A 23098-nucleotide genomic window follows, 5' to 3' on the forward strand; every position below is an offset into this window, starting at 1 on the left:
CCACCATATTCCTCCACCTTCTTCTTGGCCTACCTCACCAACTCCCTCCTTCAAATTCACTCATATATACCTTTTTCACCACTCTCCACATGACCAAACCATCGCAGTATACTCTCTTCGATTCTGGTGTCCACAGACTTCCTCATTCCGCATCTTTCACGTATCACGTTATTCTGTATCCTATCCATTCTCCGTACTCCACGTACATTCCTCAGCAGTTCCATCTCCACTGCTCTCACTCCTGACTTTTCATTTTCATGCCACACCATAGTTTCACATCCATATGTTAAAGGTGGCACTAACACTCCTTCATGTAAGCCTCATACAGCTGCAGCACTCAAGCCTCTGTTTCTTATCAAGGCCTTCATAGCACCATCTACTTTCCTTCCTTGTGTCACTCTGTTTTCCACTTCTTTTGCACATCTTCCTCTCTTTTTCTATCACTGTACCCAGGTATTTGAACTCTCTTACCAATTCCAGTCTCTTTCTATTCACTGTAACATCACACTGGGAGTTCTCAGTAACCATCATTTTACTCTTTTCTACATTTACTCTCACGGCACTACACTCACAGACATCTACAAAATTCTGCACTATTCTACCATGCTCTTGTCTGGTATTTGCAAGTAGCACTGCATCATCAGCATACAACAAATTTGAGATATTCCATCCATCATCATTCTTAACCAACACCGTCCCTCTCTCCATTACTCATGCTTTTACTTCTCTCATCACCCCATCCATGTATATATATAAAACAACCATGGGGACATCACACAACCTTGTAGCATACCTACACTGATTGTGAACCATTCACTCAGATGCCCATTTACCATTACACATGCCTCACGACCATCATAAAAACTCTTGACAGCGCCTAGCAGCTTACCATCTACGCAATATAGGCGCAAAACCCACAATCATTCTTTGCCTACTTTGTTGTATGTTTTTTCCAGATCCATAAATGCCATAAATACCTCATTGTCCTTCTCACATGCTTTCTCCATTATGTCTCATTGGAAATATTTGACCTTCATATTCTCTGCCGCTCCTAAAGCCACCCTGTTTGTCATTCACTAGGAGTTTTGATGTCTCTCTTACTTTCTCTATGATAATTCTTCCATATAACTCTCAACAGACTTATGCCACAATAATTCTTGCATTCACTTCACTCACCTTATATTTTTGTACAGGAGTACAATCGCTGCCTTTTTCCACTCTACTGGCACAGAGTGACTCATCCATGCCTTCTTACATATCTCTAACTAGCATTTCATTCCAATCTCCCCACTACACTTAATTAACTCTGCATACACCTCATCAACCTCAGCTATCTATATACTGCCAGACGCCTTAATCCCATAAAGGGTGGCTACAACCAAAGCTCTCCCACATTCCAGCTGCTGCAGAGCGTTCGTCACCACTGCCAGTGTCACATTTCCTGGGACTGCATTCCTTCTCTGTACACCCCTAAAACCAGTCATGTTAACAGTTGTTTTGCTCTCTCCATTCCCATTCATCGGACTTTCAAAATATCCTTTCCACCTAATCCTTACTTCATCCTCATGGGTAGTCTACCACTTACATCCTCCACACTTTCACATTTCTTTCCACTATTACTTCTACATTTCCACACCTCTTTTCAGAATAACTTCCTATTTTTGGAGTAATTTGTATTCATTTTGCTTCTTAGATCATCATTTACCTCCTCCTTTTTCCTCTTCACTAGTCCTGCTTCTTGCTCTCAATATATTCAGTTCTTATTTCAACTGAACCCCGGCCCTTTATCCACTCTTGCCACTTCTTCCTCTTTTCCTCCACTGCTCTCTTAACCTCTTCATTCCACCATGCCACACCACACACCACTTTTGCATTCCTAACTAAGCAATTCCTATATGTATACCACAGGCTGTCCACATCCATTTCATTCCAATTCACTGATTCTAACCCCTCCCTTATTTTCGCCCTGTATTCATCTGCCATTTCTTTGATCCTCAGCTTTTTGACATATGGTCTCTGTCCCTAACTGCTCCTCTCTCTCTTGGTCCACCTCATTTCTCTCAGCTTGATCTTGCATACCAAAGTCATATGATCTGACAGACCTCCACATTGTCTCCTCACTGCCCTCACATCAGCAACACTACCAAGCACTGATTTCTCTCCGAGCACATGATCAATCAGGTTCCTTTCAACACGATCGCCATTCCTTCTGGACCATGTAAATTTATGTGCATCTTTGTGTTTGAAATAAGAATTACAAATGCACAGCCTCCTTTTCTGACACATGTCCTTCAGTCATTTCCTATAATTATCATTCTCTCCTGATACCCCATTATTACCCATTATATCATTCACAGGACCAATGCCTACTCTCCCATTCATATTGCCCATTACCAACACTTTAAAATTCCTGAGATTCTCTGCTCCATCCCACAGGGTAAATAAGTCATCATCATCATCATCCTGACCTCTTCTCCTGCCTAAACAAAGGGTAAGTAGGGTCCAAAAAGCAAGAGAAAAACATGACAGAGGTTGAACTAAGCAAAATTAATATCAATACAAAGGATCACAAATTCACTCACTTACCAATCAAGTCCCCAGCATCCTGATTCTATCTCACATTCATTAACTTCCACACTGTTCACACAAAGAAATATATGGTATCTAGGTAACTTTCAAAACTACTTTTATTCTCTGCATACCACCAAAATTAATTATGCTTAACATCACTTTTGACATCATATCCATGCACTGGTCATTCAAAAAATTCTTTCCATATTTTGCTTCAGTTTTCATGTATTATTCTATTATCATCTCTTACATTTTTTTCAGTTTTTTTCCTCACACACGTTCCCGCATTTTTGCACCTCTTTCCACTGGTGGAAGGTGATGTTGTGACCATCATCCACTCACTTGATGTAGTACTCCCCACATCTTCCCCCACCTTTATTTTCTTTTTCATGTCTGCCTTTCTCTATTCCTACTTCTCCCTTTCCTTCCTGTTACTTTTTATTCTTCAGCTTTCCACTGAAGGTGGCTCTACACTAAGTGACAAGCCTAATGGAAAGCCTGTGACCCCCCCAAAAAAAAAACATTTACAACACTGGGTGGTAACTATATAACCAAATAATGGGGAGATGTGGTGCCTACTATGGTGCCTCTGTTAGCTGGGTGCACTGACACAAATGTGGCATCCATCCAGGAACCAAACCTCCACATTTTTCCCTGCACCCCACCGGCAAGACATTGTCAATGGGATGGGGACACTGGTTTACTGCACAGGATTACCCAGCAGGGTCAATTGCTTGCCTGCAGTTGATGGGCCTGCTCAGTCAAACGAACTGATCAACAACAAAAATAAACTGAACCAGAGGTGTTATAGTCCCCCTCAACAAACATCAACTACACTGTCAGACTTTCCCACAATTAGTCCAATACAATATAACAAGGGCTTACTGAATATTTAACATGTGTGACCTCTCTCTCTCTCACCTGACATAATTAGCGATGCTCCAGGATGTATCTTGCTTGAGATCAAGATTATCTTCAACAGTTACACCAGCAGCAGTGACATCAGCCAGTTGATACTTAAAATGCGCTCGGCAGTCTCGATAGTACAGTACTTTGAGGCACTCCACTAGCAGCTGCAGTGAATTAACAGAAAAGCATTATCATTGTGGAAACTATTTTCCCCTGTAGAAAGGTACAGTACGTTGTAGTTAACAGTAAAATGTATAAGATTAAAATAGTTGTCCTTGTTGAAAGCAGGGAAAAATTCCAGAGAATGTTTATATATTGCTAATTCAGTAGTTTATTTACCCTGGGATTTGCTCTAGTTCTTGGTTAAATAGCTTTATCATCATCATAAGCAGCAGCAGCATCTGAACCTCCTTTCCTGAACAAGGGGCGGGTGAGGAGTAGCAACATCCATACAGCCTAAGTTTGCCCAATTCAATGGGCCACGCTTCCACTCACTCATCATTCAAGCCCATGGAATCCTGGCTTCATCAGAGAGAGAATTTATATATATATATATATATATATATATTATTAAGAAATTAAATGCTACTACACTTAACCTTTATGGACAACTACAATGTAAATATGTGTATAAATTTCCCATAATTATTGGTCACTGGTTCAAATCTGGTTCGAAGGACTGAATATTCCATGCTCAGTGTGGTGATGTGGAAAGTGGGAGAAGGTATTACAGTAATTCCTCAATCACCTGATGTAACAGAGCCAAAGGCATGTTCTGCTAGTGGCAATATCCGGATCCTGAACAACATCCTCCTACTATACCCAGACCCTACCTATTCCCAACCTCCACCCTACAGTATACCTAACCTATTTGTACAGTACCTCTGTTTACTTTGAAAGTGTTTTCTGGTCACTTTGGGATATTTAGACATCAAAACACACATCGGAATATCCAAAGTAATGCTTAAAAAAAAAAAAAAAAAAAAAAAAAAAAAAAAATACTGTATACACTACTGCATGTACATTACCCCTCCAAATTTTTGCACTGTTTTCAGGTCATTCTGCCATATTTAGACATCAAACACAACAATATCCAAAGTAAAGCTAAACACCAAGCAAACAATGAAAAAAATCGTAGAAAACCAAAAAACACCCTACCCGTACACCACTGTACGTACAGTATCCCTCCTAATTTTGACAGTTTTCAGGTCAATCTACCATATTTAGACATTGCAACACAAACAGGAATATCCTAAGGAATGCTAAACACCAACAAAACCATGAGAAAAAAAAAACATTGAAAACAAAAAAAACACCCTCCCTATAGACTACCATATGAACAGTACCCCTCCTAATTTTGGCAGTTTTCAGGTCAATCTATTTAGACAACAAAACACATGCAGGATTATCCACAATAATGCTTAGTGGTAGGTGGTGGCAACCATCATCCACTCACTTGATGTAGTGCTGCCTACTTCTTCCTCAACCTTTATCATTCTTTTTCTGTGCCTGCCCTCCACTCTTCCTATTTCTCCCACCCTTCCTGTCACTTCTTATTGCTTTTCTTTCCTTTACAGGTGGCTTTACATTGAGTGACAAGCCAAATGGTTTCCTGTAAGCCAAGAAACCACTTACAACACTGGGTGGTAACCATATAACCAAACCATACGTGCTCCATACGTGTCAGCAAGTGGGTTGGTGAAGGGTTAGTGCCCCTCCCTGTAAAACAAGTAACTCAAAGTCAAATGGCCACCTCTTATGGGATTATGGCATCTGGCAATAGATAGATAGATAGATAGACCAAGGAAACAATGCATAAACAAAAAAACATCCACAAAAAGCCTCAGGACGGTTAGGAAATCAGTTATCTGACAACAATGATAGCTGTTTCTGGGCCACAAAAAAAATTCCATGGCCAAATATGGCACCAGAAATTGGTTAAATTGGTATAAATGGTATACCATCATCTTCACTTGTGTATATTCTATAAAATAAGCTAATAAAAACACAGGAAACTGATGAGTAAAGGTACAGAAATGCAGTGAGAATAAATAGTGTCCAGGAGTAAAACAAACCTTCATATAACTTCCTACCATCCTAGTGCAAAATTCTACTAGCACCTTCCATGAGTTAAGCTTATGTCTAGATGCAGAATTTTATGAGCTTTCTCGTGGTCAGATCCACTCACTTGATGTAGTGCTGCTCTCAGGTGTCTGACCTTTCCTCTCCTCCATCCTTCTTTCCTTCCTTCCATTTCTGTCTTTCTTTACTTCAATCTTTCCTCAGCCTTCTGCCTACGGGTGACTTTACACTCCCTCTTCTGTCTTTCTTTCCTTCATTCTTTCCTCTTCCTTCAGCCTATGGGTGACTCTACACTGAGTGACAAGCCAAATGGTTCCCGGTACACCAGGAAACCATTTACTACGCTGGGTGGTAATTGTATAACCAAATTTTGGCGCTTGGTAGTTCAGTGGGTAATTACGGCCCTCCAATCGGATTGAGCCGGTGAAGCTTTATATCCAAGGAATGGTTGCGGTTCATTGCTCACGTATTGCCACTCAGGGATGAGTGAGGCTGGTCACTCTCATCTTATATGTCAGGACCAACTTGCCAAGCCCAGGGTTCCTATGCTCCTCATGGGGCAACATAGGATTAGATGATAGATGGGTGGATTATTATTATCATCAACATCATCATCATCATCCAATCCTACATTGCCCCATGGGGAGCGCAGCATCCTGGGATTAGGCAAGTTGGTCCTGACATTTAACCCTTTGAGATTCCGATGACACGATGTCGCGTCATCATAAATCCAACCGTTGACATTCTGATGACTTGAATTCGAGTCATATGAAACAATATATATATATTTTTTTTGCATGTTTTCCATCTCCTATCTGGCCTTGTTCCTCATACACTAACGTGTTTATCCTTTTCCAACTATTTGTTTTTACAGTGATGAGTACATCAAACAGATATGCATAATAAATGGGTTTTTACCAAGAATAATACTGGTATTACCAGCATGGATATTTCTCAGCGTGACAGCGAGAGCTTTCGTTTTTCTCTGTGAAAACTAACATAAATTGCCATAACCTATATATCAACAGAAAGGGAATTTACTGTAGACTCACATGGTGCTATCAAATTTCATGTAATTCTAATACTGTACTTTTTTTTACAAATATTTTTGTACAGGAGGGTGTGCAATCTTTCCTTTTAGACTAAATTCTACTCATCCTATTGGCCTTTTAGCTATTGTATTTACCTTTTTCAACCATACTACGATAAAGAGCAACTATTCAGCTTTAAAACAGTACCAAATTCATAAGTCTATCATAAAAAATTACCGTACAGTGGCCGATTAAGTACAAATATCGCTGTGTGACGTTGCATTCTATGTGCGTCCGACTGAATCTGGCACAGACACAATCGGAGGATGGCTGAAAATCTCAAAGGGTTAAGATGAGAGTGATCAGCCTCACTCATTCCTGAGTGGCATTACATGAGCAATAAACTCCAACCACCCCTTGGATATAAACCTTCACTGGCTGAATCCAATTGGAGCACCTTAATTACTCACTAAATGACCAGATGCCAAAATTTGGTTATATGGTTATCACCCAGCATAGTAAATGGTTTCCTGGTGTAGAGGAAATCATTTGGTTTGTCACTCAGTGTAGAGTCACCCACAGGCAGAAAGAAGAGGAAAGAATGAAGGAAAGAAAAACAGAAGAGGGAGTGTAAAGTCACCCGTAGGCAGAAGGATGAGGAAAGAATGAAGGAAAGACAGAAGAGGATGGAAGGAAAGAAGAATGGAGGAGAGGAAAGGGCAGCCACCCGAGAGCAGCACTACATCGAGTGAGTGGATGGTGAGTGCCCCCACCTACCACCTATTATTATTATTATTATTACTGTTGCTATTATTATCATTATTATTACCTCACCATTCACTCAATCAATGTAGTGCTGCTCTTGGGTGACTGCCCCTTTCTCTCTTCCTTCCTTCTTTCCTTCCTTTCTCTTCTGTCTTTCTTTCCTTCAGTCTTTCCTCTTCCTTCTGTCTACAGGTGACTCTACACTAAGTGACATGCCAAATGGTTTCCTGTACACCAAGAAACCATTTACTATGCTGGGTGGTAACCATTGAGCCAAATTATGGCATCTGATGGTTTAGTGGGTAATTAAGGTGCTCCAATCGGACTGAACCTGGGAAGGTTTATATCCGAGGGATGGATGGGGTTTATTGCTCATGTAATGCCACTTAGGGATGAGTGAGGCTGGTCGTTCCCATCTTCTATGCCAGAACCAACTTGCCTAGCCCCCGGGCTCCTACATTCCTCAATGAGGCAACACAGGACTGGATGATAAATGCATGAATGATGAATGAACGATTATTATTATCATCATAGCAGCCAAGAGAATGTACCGTCAGAGGTTCCTCGAATAGGTGATGGTGATGCCTGAGGACAAGGAAGGGGTCAACACACGTGAGGAGTGGACCTTGGAGAATCAAAGGCGTTACAACACCAAGTCTGCAGTGTTCAACAGGGCCAATGCTTGGAAAAACCCTGGAAAGTGGTTGGTCTCGTCTCCTTCAGGGATGCGAGGCCTTGCCTGACTCTGAAGGATCTGACGTGGACAATTTCCACCTTCAGCTACGAAACGCAGGCGAGGATGTAGATGTCAATGACATGATGGGGCTGGTTGGATGATGACGGCAGCGATCCAGGTTATTAGACATTGTCTGATGAGGAGATCACTGCTGTTTCTGCAGGGCCAACAGAGGGAAGTGACGTGGATGAGGACGAGGGCCCTGACTCTGGCCACTCTGTCACTGTAACACTCCCTCGTCTTGGTGCGCTACAGACAGACATCAAGCAGGTGCTAAAATATACAGAGCATCCTCACTGTGACAGAGAGTTGGTGCCACTCAAGCTGACAATGGACCTGCAGGCAGTCAGGGACACTGTCATCCTCCGACAGAATCCCCGCACTTAATGTCAGACGAAGATCGACTCCTTCTTCAAGTCCTCCATCCCCATGAGTGCCAGTCCCTTCTCTCCACCACTACTATCACCCAGTCGACCCCAGTCTTCACTCTTGGATCCACAACCAAGCACAACAACAGCCGCTGAGTTGCCGTTAGAAGTGAGCTTGCGGCTGTCTTCAGAGTCTCCTGAGGTCGGTAGGGATCCATCACATCACCACACGTCTCCACTCATCACCCAGCTTCATTGAAGGAGAAGTTCTTTGGTCTTTGCTTAGTTACAGTGTTAGCCACTAGACCATATGAGATACCTATACACCTGCTGAAGCCTTGCGGGTTACGATGCCTGTCTGCTGTTCACTGGCTGGTAGGTACTGTGGATTCTTTAATTTTTATTGTTTATGCACTGTTTCCTTAGTGTTTTGGATTATACTGCACATTCTAATGTATGTTCTGACATCTAAAAACAGCCAAAAGACTGCAGAGCACTATAAAAATTACGAGGGGTACTATGCATACTGATAGGTTTTTGCAGTATTTCATTGTTTAATGCATTGTTTTATTAGTGTTTAGAATTATACTGCATATTCTACTATGTTTTTTTATGTCTAGGAACAGCTGAAAGACTAGAGAACACTGGCAAAATTAAGAGGGGTACTGTACATACAGGCTGGGTATAGGTCCAGGCAAACCCCGGTACAACGATGCAATTGCGTAAGTAAAAACCCACCGCTAGACGGGGTATTGTATCTTGGAATAGATTTAACATATAAAGTATTGGAATGCATTTTTGGGCCTTGGATCTCCCCCCCCCCCCAACCAAGTCCTAAAAAAAAGGGGGGGGGGGTTAAAGTCAATCTAAATGGCCTAACAGCTGTAAAAGAAGCTAACCTAAGCCTAAAACCAGTGTCCATCTCACTTGTACCCAGTCATGGTCACTGGAGAACGATATCTCTGACTCATATTCAAACTCGGCAGAGAAGCAGAAGCAGCATTGTATACAATCCCACCATCAGACGGTCCCAAGACAATTAAATAAACATCTGTTATGCATAATTATAATGTATGAATGACGCAGAATCGTCCAAGGTGTGAACTGTTGTGGCGGAGAATCGATGATGTTTTGACAGGGAATTCTCTTGATGCGGAATACCATCAATGATGCAATCAGGAAAGCCTTTTCAATGGCCCCTCTTTGTTACTGTTCTGGTTGCTGAGCTCCTTTATTTTCTTCTCTCTTACTTTCCAACATTTATTTAGAAATTCCTTTGTATTTTCAAAGCATTTTCCCTTGAACGGTCAGACTGTAAACAAACGATTAATCAATCGATGAAGAGATCGGGATAGCCTTTTTAATGGCCGCTCTTTATGTTGTTTTAGTTGTTCTGGTTGCTGAGTTCCTTTATTTTCTTCTCCCTTATTTTCTACCATTAATTTAGAATTTCCATTTTTATTTTCAAAGCATTTTCCCTTGAATAGCTCAACTGTAAACATATGTTCTATCAATCAATGATGCGATCGAGATAGCCTTTTCAACAGCCCCTCTTTACGTTGTTTTAGTTACAGGCAAGTCCCGGTTAATGAGCAATCGCTTAACGAGAATTCTCTAATATGAGGTCTTGGAATTTGCAGCACCGCCTGTTTAACAAGCACATCAAACCCCCCAAAATCCCAACTTACAAGAATCGAGACAAGGGTATTTGTATGTCATGTGTATTAACCCTTTATTCCTGCTTAAAACTGTCTGGCGCAGGTGTTGGTGGTCCGTGGAGGTTACTTGGCTGGTTGTTGACCCCATCCCTATTTTACCTAAATTTATGTTATTCTGCTTATATTAATGCTGTTTTTATATTTCAGGTGTATTACCCTCTTGTATTAACCCCCTTATTCCAGCTTAAAATGATCAGAATGTCAGTTTTGGTGGTTTGGGGGAAGGTTGCTCAGAGGCAATGCTCCCTAACCCTATTTTTCCCATAAGTTCTTCACTTCATTTAACAAGAATTCAGTTAACGAGCAAAATCCTTGCTCCCAATTAGTTCAAAAAATTGGGACCCGCCTGTACTGTTCTGGTTGCTGAGCTCTTTAATTTTCTTCTCTTACTTTCCAACATTTACTTAGAAATTCCTTTGTATTTTCAGTGTTTTTCTTTGAACAGCCCAAATGTAAACACATGATTTATCGATGTCCCAGTTTTCATCAATGCATGTGAAAAGAATGGAGAATGAAAGACTGACTAAGAGGGTGTATGTAGATGAGGTGGAGGGAGGGAGAGGGAGGGGTAGACCGAGGATGGGGTGGAGGGATGCAGTTGAGAGATATATGAGGGTGGGGGGGGGTGAGTTGGGAGGAGGGTAGTCAAATGGTGGGTGACAGAGCGACTTGGAGGCGTTTTCTCTGCAGCCACCCTTTGCGGGATTAGGGCGTCGGGCTATAGATAGATAGATGAAATATTTACTCTTTAAGGCTTTCATAATTATTAATATTCATTTAAAATTATTATTATGTATTTCATGAAAGGTTAGATGTTCAAAGGCCAAACACAGAAAATTCTTCGTTGAGTCGCCTAGTTGTCCACACTGTTTTGTACCTCGTCTGATGGGCGAGAATCCGTACCCTAAATGACAGTGTTCACTGCACCTATGACTAAAACACATTAAGTCTAAAAACAGTTTATAAATCAGCCTAAACATAAAGTTTAAGTCTTATATCATCAAAACTGGAAAAAATAAAAAATAAAAACCCCAGGGTAGGCCTACGATAGGCAGGGTAGGGTGGTATTTCTACCCCCATCACTATTCCGGGGTATCACATCTAGGGGTATCATAAATCAGGGTTTGCCTGTATAGGGTTGGGTACGGGTAGAGTATGGGTACAGTAGAGGATATTGCTCTGTACCCAAACTTTGCCCCTATCCTATGTGCCTTTGGCTCATCATGTCAAATAATTGCGGGATTACTGTATTATGAACATGAAAATTGCAGGTTTTCCCCAAAGAACATATAAATTTATTCAAATTCAGTTTCAAGCTGAAGTACTGTGTGCTTCAAAATGTAATATCTTCAGCAACTGTGGTTACAGTAATCTGGGCAAAGACTTTCAAGTCCGCTGAAATATATGGGTAGTTGACAATGGAGTATTAAAAAGTGTACCATCTGATTACCTTTCGTGCATCATCACGAGACAGGGTGCCTTTCTTTTCCCTTTCTTCTCTAATCATTGGAATGGCTAAATGAACACCAAACCCTGTAGCTACCTCAGAGGCAGAGAAGGCTGTCCCAATCTTGTCCACATAGCCAAGGAATCTGTAAAAATTTATGTACACACTCAATTAAACACATCTTCAGTTTCATTTCAATGCATTAATACTAAGCCCTACTGATATGAGACATTTTAGGTAAAAAGAAACTGCCAGTGGTGGGCAGCGCAAACAAAGAAGGACCTTGCACAAGCGCAATCCACAGTTCACTACCTTGCACAAGTGCAAGCTCAAACCATTTGCATATATTTTTGGGAATTACTGAAAAATATTGAGATATTAAAATAAAGCAGCATACCTACTCACTTACTTTTATTTATTATTATTATTTTCTATTATTTATAATTTGTGCAAGTGGGCAATCTAATATTTAGCTTGTGCAATGTCGCAAAGCGCTAGCAAAAATCATTTGCATATATTTGTGAGAATTACTGTAAAATATATATTGGTATAATTAAATAAATTACTAAATTAGCAACCTGCCCACCAGCCGCGGTGACTGAGGTACAGTAAGTCCGGGAAAAACAGCCTATATTTACCAAGGCACTGGCAAAGATCACGTGATTACTGTATCATCAACTCTCTCTCTCTCTCTCCGACAGAGGAGGGAGGGAATAGAGAATAAGAGAGAGAGGAGGGAAGGAATGAAGAATAAGAGAGAGAAGAGAGACGATATTTATGCCTTATCTCCTCACTCAAATGGACGCTCCTTTGCCATTCCCGTTTTTATTCTCTCTCTCTCTCAGAATAATGCTCTTTACCTCTCTCTCTTGTCTTGTCAAGACAGTTTACTTAATAATTCAATATAGATATACAATAGCATATGTAATTCGTTACAAAAAATAAAAAATCATGAAAACAGAGTATTTAAATCAATTATCCACAGCCTAATAAAATATTAGTCTGTGGATATTTGATTTAAATAACCACAGCCTAATAAAATATTAGGCTGTGGATATTTGATTTAAATAATATGTTTTAATGGTTTTTGTAAGGAATTGCAAATGCTAATCTTAATAATGTATATTTATCATTATTTACTAATAATAATAATTTAAAAACTATTAAAAATACATTATCTCTGTTGAAGCATATTAAGAAATGCTACTACCCCCTTCCCTCCCGCCTCCCCCCACCAAGGCACCAACCCACTCGCGACCCACCCCAGCCTCCTCCATCCATTGTGCAGCCATGCAGAAGCTCCCAAGACCACGTGTCCCTTGGAAGACCACGTGTCCCTTGGATTGCGCAGTGCACAGGGCAGGTGCGCAAGGCAGGTGCGCAAGCACAAATTTAGTTGTGCAAGTGCAACCATGTTTGCGCTTGCACACCTGCCTTTTAATGTGCGCAAGCGCAAAATTGCGCATGGTCTCGTGCGGTGCGCAATGCGCAAAAGATATCACCGGAGCGCAAGTGTGCTCAATTGCACTTTGCGCAAGTGTTTGCGCACCTGCCCAGCATTGGAAACTGCAATGCAAGGAGCCTTGTATCAAGAGCTGCTGCTACTTTATTTCCATAATTTCTTCAGATGTCGCTCTCTTGCATATAAGGCACTGTGTACTGTACTTTACTATAAAATCAAAATCAAAATTTCACCAACTATCCTCTGCAGATTGCAATGAATGTGCCACTTGAAATATTTCAATGTGTTTGCACACAAGAAAGGAGTATGAGAAGGAAAGATATCCTGACATTCAAGGAGGAATGAGATACACGGAAAGCAAGGGAATGCTGGCAAGGGAATGTTGATGAACTGCTCATGATAGTGCAAGAGCTGCACTCTGCCACTGAACATCTGGTCTAGTGCTAGTGTCAGCATATCAGTTTCCCAGGAATACAGTTGCTTCAGTTCCAGCAGGCTACAAATTTCATCAGCACCTCCATTAAAAGGAAAGAGGGGGGATGCAACCCTCATCAAACACTTGACTTCAACCTAAAGGTACACACACAATACAAAATTGTTACTACCTTCATTTAACTTTCCTGTTGTACACCACCACCACTCCCTCAAGCATCTGCCACAATGACCATCCCTGCTCATTTTCTTCGTCTATCCTTGCACTACTTGTATATGGCAAAATACAGTGCTACTTGTTTATGGCAAAATACAGTGCTGAGTTATATGCCTTTTCTGTTAGACAGCTAGACAAGTACAATACTTAAAGAGAGAGAGAGAGAGAGAGAGAGAGAGAGAGAGAGAGAGAGACACCACAACTGTTCCAAGCACATACTTGCTACAGTAACATAATACTATCCTGATAATTAGGGGTTGTTGATCAAACCCAAACTGTCTGAAAAAGCAGACCCTTCAACTGCAGACAAGGAACCATTCCAAAAGGGCCATCCCATACACTGAACTACTGTTCCCTTATAGCTGACAGCACCTCACCACAGCCAGGCAGGGGAAGCAGTGTGGAGGTTTTGATCAATGGATCGCATTCATGTCTCTCCACTCAGTTAAAAAGGACACCATAAAAGGCAGCATTTCACCCCATAATCTGGTTATATTGTTACCACCCAGCACTGTAAATTGTTTCTTGGTATTACAAGAAACCACTAGGCTTGTCATTCATTAAAAACTGCCTGAAGGGGGAAAAAAAAAAAAAAAGAGTGCAGCGAGCCCTCATTTTATGATAAGTATGTTTGAAAAAATACATCACATGATGATTTATCATATATCGAGTCAATTATAACACTGATTCAATGGGGATACATTTTTGGCCTAGTGTCATCCATCCAACAATGTCTAAACACGTTTCCAACTCGTCTCATCTGGCAGTTACTTCACTTCACTTGCCACTTACCACCATAAGTACTTCCAACTCACCCAAGTTGGTAGTACAGTATTACACTTACTGCACTTCACTTGCTGCTTGAACTCCAGCACCACACTACTGTTCCATTACTGATCTTAACTCACCCAACAGTGACACGAGTTCAAAGGTTCTCTTAACAAATGAGTAAGTTGGCGTGCTGGTGATCATATAAGTGAAAATAGCAATCATACATCAACCAGGAAGGCTTCATACAGGACCATAATGATCAAATCAGTGAAAATACTATCACACACTGAAAAAAGATCCTAACCTTTTCGTCATCATACGAGGGAGTCATTGCATACAGTTCATCATATGACGAGGGTTTGCTGTAATAAAAAATGACAGGAAGGAGGAGTAAGATGATAGGAGGGCAGACACAGAGACAGAGTGAGAGAGGGGAAGGAAGAAGCAAGTAGTACTACAACAAGTGAGTGGATAACGATCACCACCACCTACGGATAATCATCATCAACATCATCATCTGGACCTCCTTTCTCACCCTTGGGCAGGGTGAGGAGTAGCAATGTCCAGACAGCTCAAATTTTCCTAATCCAATGGGCCATGCTTCCATTCACTTACCATTCAAGCCCCCAGAATCCTTGCTTTATCTGATACGCCAAAAACATTCACCATGTTCTGTAGCTTCACATAAACGTATCCAATAGAGTCAATCTGGAGTCTGGACGCTGTCACATTAAAAAGGGATGCCATATCCCTGATCATGCACTTCTCACAATATTCATCCAGCCACCTCGATCTCTTGTCAGTCCCTAGCCTCACCAACTTTCAAACCTCTCTTCCTCAAACAATCATCCACTATATCCCTCCACCTTCTCCTTGGCCTACCTTGCCTCCTCCCAACCTCAAATTCACTCAGATATACCTTTTTCACCACTCTATTGTCATCCATTCTCTCCACATGACCATACCATCTCAGTACACTCTCTTTGATTCTGGTGTCCATAGTCTTCCTCACTCCACATCTTTCACGAATCACATTACTTAGAATCCTATCTACTTTCTGTGCTCCACACACATTCCTCAGCAGTCCGATCTCCACTGCTCTCACTCTTGACTATTCATTTTCTTGCCACACCATAGTCTCACATCCATATGTTAACCCGTCACGTCCCGAGGTTTTCCGCACCTCCGACATCCCCCAGTCCCGAGGTATTTTCGAAAAAAATTTTTTTGGCTAAAACCTTCGCTTTTGGTGAGAAACATCGAAAATTCATAGAGAAATCGCTCACCTGAGGTTTAAAATACCCAATCCAGGTAGGAGTTCCTCCTTACCTGACTGGGTTTTCTAACATGCTGGCACCAAAAAAAAAAAAAAAAAAAAAAAAAAAAAAAGTTCTATGGGAGGGTAACTATTTTATCCACTCATAAACGGTATTTATTTATTTACTTGGTACGGTACGAATGTATATGTAGTATGAGAGTATATTGGTTTTCAAGTAGTAATAAAGGCATTATAAGTATTGTTTCACTCACTAACTAATCACCATACCTGACCTTTTTTTGCCACATTACCTGATCATTATTTCTGGCTGTTTCTTCTTCTAATGCTATGTAAACATTGTCCTCCACATTGTCATCGATTGGGGAATCACTCTGGCCCTGAATATCTTGACTAGCCAGGTCACTGGTAACAGGTCCTTTGCCAAGATAATGGCGTGAGGGGGGGAGGGGGGAGGTTATGCGGTGTAAGGCATTGTCCCTGCTTGGCATCTTGTATAGGAATAGAGGAAGGTGTCCCGTGTATACATACGAAAAATCACATGCGAAAATTGAAAATTGTGCAAATTAGGGACCTTGCAATTGCATGAAGTACTGGTACGTCGCCGGGACTGGCAAATGCAAATCGTTGCAACGTACCCATACGTCGACGGGACAGGGCAGGTTAAAGTTGGCAATAACACTCCTTCATATAAGCCTCATGCAGCTGGAACACTCAAGCCTCTGCTTCTTATCAAGGCCTTCCTTGCACCAACTACTTTCCTTCCTTGTGTCACTCTACTATCAACGTCTTCTGCACACTATTCCTCTCTTTTTGAATCCCTGTAACTAATCATTATGGGTAAATCTGATAATCTAATGATATGTGAACACAACAGTACTGAGTGCAAATACTCAGAAATAAGTATGTAGCTGTTTTTGGAAGATATGGAAACAAAAGGGGTCGAGATCTGACTTGGGTCAGATAACTAATCAATTATACAGTCCTCTGGAAATAAGGAAGCATCTTGTAAGTTATCGAATACCACACCTAAAATTCAACTTCTCACTCAGAACTTACGGTTTATCATCTTTGAAGCCAGCAACAACACACTCAAGCCAAAGGGGATCAAAGCGTGAGCGACGGTTATACAGCACCCGAGTCAGCCAGCAGTGTAGGGCACCTGCATTCAGCACAGGAGTGAAGCCACAGATTTCATCATCACGTCTGCAATATGCACAAGAAATGAACATCTGCAATATGCACAAGAATGAACACTTGCAGGATTGTGGGGGAGGGGGGAGGGGGGAATGGTGGGGAGGTATAGAAATCTAATTCCATCAACCTACACCAGTCATAAAACTGCCATCAAATACTGTACAGTTTGGGTTCTGAAGTATGATAAGCTTCTAGTAAATGCACAGGGTGATCCACAATTACATAGTACAAATAAGTCATCCAAAAGATTCATAAGGAAATATGAAATTTCAAACTGTTACAATGACAGATGTCAGTTGATACATTCTCTGAGGGAACCACGATCTGGTTACTTTACTGGCAAGTCCAAATAGGCCACTACACTCCACAAACACCCTTCTTACAAACCTTACACAGAGAGTTTTTGACGGCATGAATTCAGCTAGACCACCACACAAAATACTCCTAGTCACACTAGATATCAGCAAAGCTTTTGATGCCATTCCCCACCACAACCTCACAAACAAAATATAATACCCAGACCCTACATATACCCACCTCCAACCTATACCTAACGTATTTGTTCAGTACCTATGCTTAATCTGGCAGTGTTTTCCGATCATTCAGGCATATTTAGACATCAAACCACACATAGGAATATCAAAAGTAATGGTAAACATCAACAAAATCATGCAGGAAAACCAAATAACACCCCATCTATACACTACTATATGAACAGTACCCCTCATTATTTTGGTAGTGTTTTCAGGTCATTCTGCCATATTTTGACATCAAATCATACATAGGATTATCCAAAATAATTGTCAACAGCAAGAAAACCACGCAAAAAAAACACTGAAAACCAAGAAACACCCTACCTAAACAGTACTGTACGTACAGTAACCCTCCTTATTTTGGGTCTGTTTTCCAGTCATTCTTGCATATTTTGACATCAAAACATACATAGGATTATATATATATATAAAAAATACTGAAAACCAAAAAAAACACTACCTAAACACCACTGTATGTACAGTACCCCTCCTATTTTTGGCACTATTTTTGGGTCACCCTGCCATACTGTGACATAAAAACACACATAGGAATATCCTAAATAAGTTTTAGCACCAAGGAAACTATGAAAGAAACCTAAAGTTACCTGCCGAAAAACATTCAGTTGGGGTACTTAGCACCCAGCGCACTGCCGCCAGGCTTCTTAACCCCCACCTCCAGCTGGTGCAGAGTTGTCCCATGTGGTCATGTGGCAAACAGTAGTGCCTAACAAAGGTCAAGAAACTCCACCATCATCATCATCCTCAACCTGCCAGAGGAGGGCGATGAACGGTGATGTGCAGTGGAGCGATGGTGGCCTACCCACCTCAGGAGACTCCGAAGACGCTGCAAACTTATTTCCATCGGAGACTCAATGGCTGTCGACGTGCTCCACTGCGGGTCAGATGGTGAAGGCAGAAAACGAGCTGATGGTGGTGGTGGTGATGAGAATGGGCTGGCACTTGTGGGGTCGCAGGCTCAAAGAATGAATCAATCCTGGTCTAACGATAGAACCGACAATTCTGCCAGAGGATGACAGCATCCCAGATTCCCAGCAGCTCCATCGCCAAGTGGAGCGGCATCAATTCCTTGTCACAGTGTGGGTGTTCGGCATTCACCAGCACCCCCTCCAGGTAACCACAGAGAAGACTGAGAAGAAGGATTGAAAGAGTTGTGGAGGGCTGCAAGTCAGGGTCCTCATCCTCGTCGGTCCCGCTGTCCTCTTCCGTGACCGCAGAGGCAGCAGTGCCAATCTCCTCATCAGACATGGTCTGGTAACCAGGATCACCGCCGTCATCGTCCAGCCAATCCCACACATCATCGATGTCCACAAGTTCTCCTGCTATTCTAAGGCGACTGTGGAAATCATCCACGTCAAACCCCTCAAAGTCGTGCTCAGCATCGATTCAATGCAGGAGATGAGACCAAATGCTTTCAAGGGTTTTGATGGAGACTTCCTTCCATGCGTTCACTCAGTTGAACACTGCGGACTTCAGGTCATAACGCCGAAGATTCTGCAATATTTGCTCCCCACGTGCGTCCTCATCCTCCAGCTCCATCACCATCTCGTTCAGGAACCTCCATCGGTACAGTCTCTTGGCAGCCACAGTAACACCCTGGTCCATTGGTTGAATCAGAGCAGTCGTATTAGGTGGTAGAAACATGCACCTAATCAGCCTTCACCTCAGTCCCACACACTAGCACCCCGGCACCGCGTTGCTGACGAAACCACATCAATCTCAACCGGTCGATAATGGCATGCCAGGCCTGGTCCATTAACTTCCTGTCACCCCGAAGTGTGCTTTCGGCAAAGTCCTGTCCGTACTGTGAAAGCATGTCAAGTGACTTCTTGATACTGAACAATGTTGAACAGGCTAGAACATATTCATAAAGGATGCATCCTGTGGTCCAGCCAGCGTCAACCTTGCCCAATATCTCATGTTTCTCCTCCAGACTCAAAATCTTCCTCTTCTGCTTCTCAGGTGGTGGTGGGGCCGTCACCATATACACAAGAATACAGCAGAGCAGGGCTACGACCTGAAGAAGGTAGGGAACTACCACAAATGCAACCACAATCACAGCCATTGTTGCAAGCGCTACCAGCCACGATGGAGACAAAAGTGGGAACTGAGGTGAGGGTTTGTGTTTGCTGGCAAGCAGTACAGCACTGCCATATCGCACCCAACGGTTACTTTCGAGCACAGAGGAAGCAAAATGGGGTAAGCTGACATCTGCATATAAGGTTCACTTCCGTTTGCCCAGGTAAGGGTTAGTATGTGACAGCAACAGCAGATGACCAGCACATCACCGCCTCAGGCAGCGTATGACTAATGTGGCCTGCGAGGCGACTTTGACCATTTGGTAGGGAAGTGGACAGGCACATGTGGTGGTGGGGTTCTGCACTAATCCTGGAGGCTGGGGGACTCCCGCCATTCAGTGTAGAGGCGAACGGGCGGTTTTACCGTACATTTACTTGTGGCTTGTGGTCTGTGTTACATGCGTGATGGCCACTGGTACATCTCAGCCGGGAACAAAACTCACCTCGTCCTTTCAAAAATAACCATACAATTTTCTCGAAAATATGCTCAATGTGTTTCCCAGGCAAAATTACACAGGTTATCTTTATCTAACCAAACCAAACCTACCCTAACTTGGCTAAGTTGGCTGACTAAGGTACTGAAATGAATACACATACCAAATGGAAGTGTATTGTACAGTACTATACTGTCATACTCACATACAGTACTGTACTGTGTACCGTACAGTACTGTACTATCATATGCATTGGTACAGAAATTATTGTACTGATATTGCAATCATATCATGGGAAGGAATCTGTGTGTGTGTGTGTGTGTGTGTGTGTGTGTGTGTGTGTGTGTGTGTGTGTGTGTGTGTGTGTGTGTGTCTGTTTCCCAGTGGCCGCATGACTTTCGAAGTCCGGTAGAGAGGCGGATGACCGCTGTCACCGAACATGTACTCGTGGCTTGTGGTCTGTGTTTGATGGCAGTGGCGGTTGGGCATGACTTAGCCCAGTGGCCATGTAACTTTTGACATTCAGTGGAGAGGCGGACAGGTGCTGTCGCCGAACATGTACTCATGGCTTGCAGTCTGTGTTACAATCTCAGTGGCTGTTAGGAAAGAGTTAGGCAGGTGGCCGCGCGATACTGGACACTGAGTGGGGATACATACGGACATTTTGACACCACTTGCAGGTTACAGTCATAATGCTCGGGTGCCGGAGGTTCATTGGGAGTGACAGGATGGGCGCGCGACTTTTACCACTCAGTACAGGGGCAGACGGACATTTTATAGCTCTGGTCGTAGGCTACAGACTACTTCCTGCTCACGGCTTGAGCCCAGCGGCCACAATACCAAATGTCTGGACATGTCGGCTGGCCAGCCGAAGTTCATGGGCATTTTTACATCTGGATAATAGCATGTAAATCTGTATAATGGTTTAATAGAGCCAAGGGCCAGTGTCCGAATAAATGAGGGATCACTGTATATACATACACATAGATATACAGTAAGCCCTTGATATATATACAGAACCCACTTTTAATTAATATCAGCTGGCTGAATGCTATGTTCATTTAACCAATTTTTGTTCGATAAAAGAATGGACGCACACACCGACCAGCACAGCATCCCTACACACACACACACACACACACGCACTCCTCTGCATCCCACAGAATGCCACATCAGTCTCTGGGTGACCAGCATCATGAGAGGAGCCATTTATATATATATATATAGAGCATTTATTGAAAAAAAGGGAAATTTAGACCTAGCTGTATGTTACTGTAAACAACTGTACAGACAAATGACGCTCTATACTGTATGAGCTTTGTTCGGTAATAGCCACAAAGCCTGGGAAATTACCGAACAGCATGGTGTTCAGCTTTAACATCAAGGGTCTGGTACCAATTACTTCATTATAAAGTGGGTGTACTGTATGTATATTATATATATATATATACAGTAACCCCTCCAATATCCGGATCAATAGAGCCATAGGCAGGTCCGGATAGTGGTCCTGTCCGGATATTGGGCCCCAGCTTATGGACTAGTACTTACGGACCCTAACTCTGAAAAACACCTATACAACTCCCTCTGGACATGCATAGCACCTATTTAAGACCCAAATCACACCAATAAGGGACATAAAAGACTGAAATAAATGCAAAAGAACCATAAAATGAGGTTTTAGAGGTGAGTTTATACAATATTAAACATTCTGGGTACTTACAAGTCCCTTGGTCTTGGACTGGTTTGAACCGCCAGTTTGCAGTCCACAGTTAATCCTCTGCACTATAAATTCTAATTTCTTAACACTGCACAACACTGTAAATTCCTGTGTGTTCTAGTGGCAAGGTATTGCAGTTTATTCACTGTTTATTCACAAAAAACAAGCACCTGTGGCTTGCACTGTTATGAGTATCTGCTCTCCATCGGAGTTAAGCTGTGACTGTTGATGTTGGTGGGGTAACAGAGTTGCCAGATCGCAACAGCCACATTACCAATCTCCTCAACTTTCATTGTCAAACATAACTTTTCATTACCAAATTCGTAAAGCTAGCATATATTCTTCACTAATTATATATACAAGTGGAAATACATGTAATCACTCTCCTTATAACTAACACCATGTTGATTATTTTCACACTATGTAGGGTAGCAGATTAATCAGAGAGAGCAAACAATCCACCATCTCCATCCTGTGTATCCTCATACATGTGAAAAATCCATTTGGTAATGCATTATTCTAATGCATTACCAAACGAATTTTTCATTACCAAATTGGCCCACACTTGGTAATGAAAAATACCAAATGGCAACCTGACAGGGGAGGGGGGAGGGGGAGGAAGGAAGGGGTGAAGGGACCATGGTGTAACAGCTGTTTGGCGCCAGGCGGGAATTTCAAATTATGGGAGGGAAAAAAGTCAGATTTTTTTCGAATTTTTTGCAGTTTTTGGCCCATTTTGGGAATATTGGATCCCAGGAGGATTATGTCCGGTTAGTGGGGATGTTCGGATATTGGGCGTTCGGATATTAGAGGGATTACTGTATATATATATATATATATATATATATATATATATATATATATATATATACAGTAATCCCTCCACTATCCGATGTAATAGAGCCAAAGGCATGTCCGGAAAGTGGTCCCGTCCGGAAAGTGGGCCCCTGGCTCCTAGACTGGTACATAAGGACCCTAAGCCAGCCTAACTTTGAAAACCACCTAAATAACTCACTATTGGACATGCATAGCACCTATTTAAACCTATTTAAGACTCTATTCACACCAATAATGGACATAATGCACGAATTAAATGAAAAGGAATCAAAGAATGAAGAATTAGAATTGACTGTACCACAGCCAGGGTACTTACAGCACGTCTGTGGCTGCCTTCTCTAAAGGCTTTGACAGTGGTGAAAATGCTCTTGAAGCATGTACAGTAATCTAGTGTTGTGCTGCACTTAGTAATTCTTTGCACTGTGAGTTATAATTGTTTAACACTGCACATTGTTAATTGCACCAGGCCAGTTTCAACCGCCAGTTTGCACTCCACAGT

General features: G+C 42.1%; 1 protein-coding gene across 1 annotated transcript in view; it reads right to left on the reverse strand.

Annotated features, from left to right (window-relative positions):
• The window catches only part of Prosbeta7 (proteasome subunit beta type-4), a 32605-nt gene that overhangs the window by 3241 nt on the left and 6266 nt on the right, over positions 1–23098 (reverse strand). The window contains exons 3-5 of the mRNA XM_080283409.1: positions 16845–16991; positions 11631–11772; positions 3493–3644 (exon numbers count right to left, since the gene is read on the reverse strand). Of these exons, the coding sequence (XP_080139535.1) occupies positions 3493–3644; positions 11631–11772; positions 16845–16991 (441 nt within the window). The remainder of the gene's footprint in view (positions 1–3492; positions 3645–11630; positions 11773–16844; positions 16992–23098) is intronic.

This window comes from Coenobita brevimanus, chromosome 97 (genome assembly GCF_032717465.1).
Source record: "Coenobita brevimanus isolate Jiangsu-jjx chromosome 97, ASM3271746v2, whole genome shotgun sequence".
Lineage (NCBI taxonomy): Eukaryota > Metazoa > Arthropoda > Malacostraca > Decapoda > Coenobitidae > Coenobita > Coenobita brevimanus.